General features: G+C 56.2%; 2 protein-coding genes across 2 annotated transcripts in view; both read left to right on the top strand.

Moving 5' to 3' along the window:
• LOC135094067 (roundabout homolog 1-like) overlaps positions 1-3425 on the top strand; it is a 15965-nt gene extending 12540 nt beyond the window's left edge. The window contains exons 2-3 of the mRNA XM_063993828.1: positions 1678-2257; positions 2459-3425. Of these exons, the coding sequence (XP_063849898.1) occupies positions 2254-2257; positions 2459-3099 (645 nt within the window). The 5' untranslated portion in view covers positions 1678-2253 and the 3' untranslated portion in view covers positions 3100-3425. The remainder of the gene's footprint in view (positions 1-1677; positions 2258-2458) is intronic.
• Positions 3250-5000, top strand: part of LOC135096705 (roundabout homolog 1-like) — a 2390-nt gene continuing 639 nt past the window's right edge. Inside the window, exons 1-3 of the mRNA XM_063998447.1 lie at positions 3250-3280; positions 3419-3991; positions 4095-5000. The exon at positions 4095-5000 is cut by the window's right edge and continues 639 nt beyond it. Coding sequence (XP_063854517.1) covers positions 3250-3280; positions 3419-3991; positions 4095-5000 — 1510 coding nt within the window. The remainder of the gene's footprint in view (positions 3281-3418; positions 3992-4094) is intronic.

The raw sequence follows: 5000 nt of genomic DNA, 5'->3' as shown, positions 1-5000 counted from the left end.
TCCGTCTCGAGCCAAGGCACAAACCACCACACTACCCTTTATACCCAAATGCACAGTGATGATCAGAAATCGTGTAATCTGTCCCACTCACTTCCACTACGTTTTGTTTTCATTAATTTTTAGCCCTCTGATTTGCTACCAGTCTCCTATTGATAGATTCGCAGCAGATCAGAAGATTTAAGATTGAAAAAAAAAAAAAGCTAAAACGCTGAACTTAATGAAAGTGACCGTGGCACTTCCCTATTATCATTTTTTATCGTGGCTAACATCACGCTTGAGACTGACACTCATGAAAATAAACAGATAAACCCCTTAAGGAAACAATGCTCAAGTGGTTAGCATATTGACCGGAAAAAACCTGCCTTAAGTCCAATAAATGACTAACAGTTTCTCGTGCGTTACTGAGTGGCTTCATTAAAGATACACCTTATGTACCTTATTTACGGCAACTAAGATCTGAACTTCAGTAAGTCAGTAAGCTCCTCAAAGTTCTCTTGTAATGTCTCTCCATACAGTCTTAATAAGGTCTCAATAATGAAGTTCGGTATATAGTTACAATCTCTGTAGCAAGTCACTATAAACCACCTCAGTATATACCTATCCTCATCACAGACTCAGCAATGATTCCCTCAGTACAATGTCAATACAGTCTCAATGTAATATCTACGAGTACAATAAGTCTCTCAGTAGCCTCAATACGACGTCTGTCAATACACTGCCAATGCAACCTCAATAACCTTGTCTCATTGTAGTCTCTACATTAAGTCTCTAAATACAGTTTCAACACTGCTTCAGTATTGTTTACAATAACCTTCTTTCTTACAGTCTTTACACTAAGTCTGTCAATGCAGTCTACACGTTACACATAAAATAAACTGTGCAACTCTTTATAGTACCATTGCATACTCCACTACCATGTCTGCTAGGGTTTTCATCTCCATCTTGTTATCCTTCTTGCATCTCTGTGTCAGCCAGCACGCACAGTACAAAACTAAATCCAATAGGAATCCCAAAAACATAGTTGGGATTGTATTCAATAGTACAGTGCTAAACAGAACTACCATTCGGATTCACTCACTGTAGTGTCTGTCACCTCACGCAGGACAGTAACATTACAATGTCTTTGCGTTGCGGCTAAGTGTTACTTTTAAGGCACAGATGGATGCTACTGGTTTAGTCAAGGACAGGATACATGCACATACGATTAAGGTCTGTTAAAAGTGAGTCCTACGATTAATATTTACTGTTGTGTTTCACTGAGTAGACTTCCTGACGTTGCTTATGTTGTACATATTACCAGGAATGACAAGTAAGATAAATCTTTAAGGGTGGGAATGCCAGTCATTCTGATGAGTATAAGTTTTATACAGTTTCAACAAAACAATGAAAATGGTGCCAGGGATATTCGTAATGAGTTTCAGTACATGGATGGCTATAAAATGTACAATGTAGTGAGTTTAACGCGTCTTCAAGAGTCTCTTGCATTACGTGCAATGGGTCCGATATTGATTCCATCAGTCATGGCGAAAGGTTATTCTTATGAGAGTTGCTGTGTCACTTTCTAACAAGTTTTCAGTGAAGATCACGGTTATTACTGATAATTATTTCATGTTACTATATGCAGGGTGAGAATGGTGACTCAAAGATACTCACTGGATGTATTCTGTGTTGCTTCAGAAGGCCCGCCGGTGCTGCGGGAACACCCGAGCAGCGTGGTGGTGCCCCGCAATGACCCTGCCACTCTCAACTGCGCCGCCTCGGGGGCAGCCCGCATCAGGTGGTTTCGTGACGGCGAGGAGGTGACCACCTCGCCGCAGGATCCCCGCGCTCACCGTGTGATGCTGCCCTCAGGCTCCCTCTTCTTCCTCCGCGTCATCTCCACCAGGAGAGACAGTGACGCTGGTACCCTACTGGTGTGTTGCCGCTAACAGGTACGGCGCCACGCGCTCCCGCAACGCCACCCTCACCGTGGCCACACTGGCCACTGACTTCCAGAGCGTGGCGGAGCCTGAGGTGAAGGCCCGCGTGGGCGACACAGTCAGCCTGCCCTGCCGGCCCCCAAGGGGAGTCCCCCGCCCTGAGGTCACCTGGTTGAGGAACGGTCGTCAGGTGAGCGACTCCCGCCGCGTCACCATCACGGAGGAGGGTGACCTGGTTATCAGCCAGGCCGTGGAGAAAGACTCGGCTGTCTATGTGTGTCGCGCTCGAAATGCTGCTGGATCCCGCCAGTCTACACCCACGGATTTGTTCATTATGAGTAAGTGCAGTGTGTGTGTGTGTGTGTGTGTGTGTGTGTGTGTGTGTGTGTGTGTGTGTGTGTGTGTGTGTGTGTGTGTGTTTTAGACTTGACTTTTACATTAACGTTTCCTATGCAATCAAAACAGGAGTACACCTCAGTCTTGATTGTTTCATAGCCACAAAAGATTTTGCACTCAAATGAGTTTCTCTCTGTCTGCAGCGCCGCCATGGTTCGAGGAGCGCCCTGCCAACGTGACAGCAGCGTCTGGCGTGGTGGTGGAGCTAGCGTGCAGGGTGCAGGGATCTCCATCACCCGTAGTAACCTGGCGGAGGTTGGACGGCAAGATGCCAATAGGACGTGCCACCGTGGAAGAGCAGCGGTTAGTATTGCCAGAAGTGACGGCAACAGACTCCGGCGTGTACGTGTGTGAGGCTGAGAGCGAGGCGGGCAGGGCCTCCACGAAGGTCACGCTCACTGTGGTCGACGCTCCCGAGCTGACGCAGCGGCCGCAGCACCTTCAGGTCATGGCGGGCGAGGACGCGAGAATCTCGTGCCGCGTGGAGGGCGAGCCGCACCCGATGGTGGTGTGGCGCCTCCCCACGCTGGACAGGACCGCCCTCCTCGCTCCCGGCCAAAGCAGCGGCCGCGCCTCCGTCAGCGAGGAAGGGCACACCCTCGAGCTGCGACAGGCGGCCACCGAGGACAGCGGCACCTACTACTGTTGGGGCGTGAGCAGCGGCGGCGGCGTGAGCGGCTGGGCGGAGGTGGTCGTGGTATTGGCCCTGCCCCCGCCCGTGGTGGGGCGTGGGTCCTCAAGACCAGAAGGTGGCCCCCGGGGGCACGGTCACCTTCCGCTGTGAGGTGGTGAGTGAGGCGGCCGAGGCCCGGGTCACCTGGCACTACCGGGCCGCCACGCAACCTTCCGGCACGCTCAATCTCGCAGGGCACCGACCCTCGCTTCTCGCTGCCTGACAACGGCGCCCTCATCATCAAGGACGTGCGTCCGGACGATGCTGGCGTTTACTCCTGCCACGTGGAGGCGTCAACGGGCAGCGCGGAGCAGAGTGCTGCGCTGCGTGTGTCTGAGGACGCAGGGGACAGCGAGCCGCTGCCGCTGCTGCCGGCGCCGCCCACCAAGCCTCGGGTGGTGGACGTGAACCAGACGGCTGTGCAGCTGAGCTGGCTGCCTAACTCGCAGGAGGGTGGGGAGTGGGCGCAGTGGTACTCCGTGGAGTACTGGCGCCGCGGCTGGCCGGAGTGGCGCGTGGCCGACGCTGTCACCACACAGGAGTCGTGCGTGGTGGACCAGCTCGTCCCCCGGACACACCTACACCTTCCTGGTGCGCGCCGTGAGCAGCCGCGGCGCCTCCTTCCCAAGTCCTTGGTCTGAGCCCGTCACCGCCAGGCCGCGCCGCGAGTCAGGCCTCGATGCAGACCAGCTGCGACAGGCTCGCCGCCGCCTCTCCCGGCCAGTGGTCGCCCTCAGCGGAGCCTCGGCCACCGCCCCCGACAGTGTGCTGCTCAACTGGGAGTTCCTGTCACCGGCGGAGGGCGCGGTGGAGGGCGTGCTGGTGTACTCTGTGAGGGAGGGCGGGGGTGTGCAGGTGGCCACCGTGCTGGGTGCCTCCTCCTCCTCACACGTGGTGCACGACCTGCAGCCCTTCACGCCCTACACCTTCTTCGTGGTGCCCTTCTGGCGCAGCGTTGAGGGCACGCCCTCCAACTCATACTCGCTCACCACTCCTGAGGACGGTAAGTGTGTCCGTCTTTCCGTCTTTTTGTCTATCTGTCAGTCAGTCTGTCTAGCTGTCTTTCTATGTACGTCCAGCTCACCCACTTATGTCTCCTCCTACAGTGCCGCTGGAGGCGCCCAGCGATGTGCGCGTGGCGCGTCGCCAGGAGGGCTCGGTCCTCATCCAGTGGACGGGCGTGGAGGGCGCGGCGGTGCGCGGGCGGCTGCAGGGGTACCGCGTGACGCTGAGTCACAACGGTAGCCACAGCACGCAGACAGTGGCGTCGCCATGGCTGGAGGCGACCGGCCTCTTGCCGGGCCGCCTCTACACCGTGAGAGTGGCGGCCCTCAACGGGGCGGGACCGGGGCCCTCCAGCGACCCCGTGTTGCTCGACACTCGCAGTACCGACGAGGCCCTGGCGACGGAGGAAGGCGCGGGCTCTGTGCTGTACGCGCCTCCTCAGCCTGCCTGGCTGGCCTTTCTGTTGGTGCCTCTTCTGGTGGTGGTATTCTTAGCAACGCCATGGTATGTAAGAAGGGTGAGGCACAAAGCAGCTCCTTCAGACCCGCCCCACGCTCCCTCCCTTTACCAGGACCCGTCCCTCTGCCCCGACCACCACTCCGTCAACATGTACAGTGAGCACAAACTGTGGCGGCCCTCGGAAAGCGACAAGGACTCCAGCCTGTCATCGACACGCCTCCTCCGGCCAGACCAGCTGGCCAATGAGTACGCCGAGCCTCGAGTGCAGAGGCCCAACGAAGCCACGGAGCCCTACGCCACCACGGCCCTGCTAGCGCCGCCCTCGCCACGGCTGAAACAGGCTGTACCTTGGCGTCACCACAGCGACGATTCTGGCGTACAGGTCAACTGGGCTGCCATCCTTCCACCGCCTCCAGCCTGCCCACCGCCTCCAGACCTTGATTTAGGCGACCCTAGCAATGGAGGTCCGCAGGGCGCAAGGAGAGTGTGCTCTGCAACCTCGCAGTACGATAACATGGGAGGATCAGATAACTATGGGAGGCCATGTG

Source organism: Scylla paramamosain, chromosome 3, assembly GCF_035594125.1.
Source record: "Scylla paramamosain isolate STU-SP2022 chromosome 3, ASM3559412v1, whole genome shotgun sequence".
NCBI lineage: Eukaryota > Metazoa > Arthropoda > Malacostraca > Decapoda > Portunidae > Scylla > Scylla paramamosain.
Note: the sequence above shows the minus strand (reverse complement) of the source record. Positions and strands in the feature narration are given on the sequence as shown.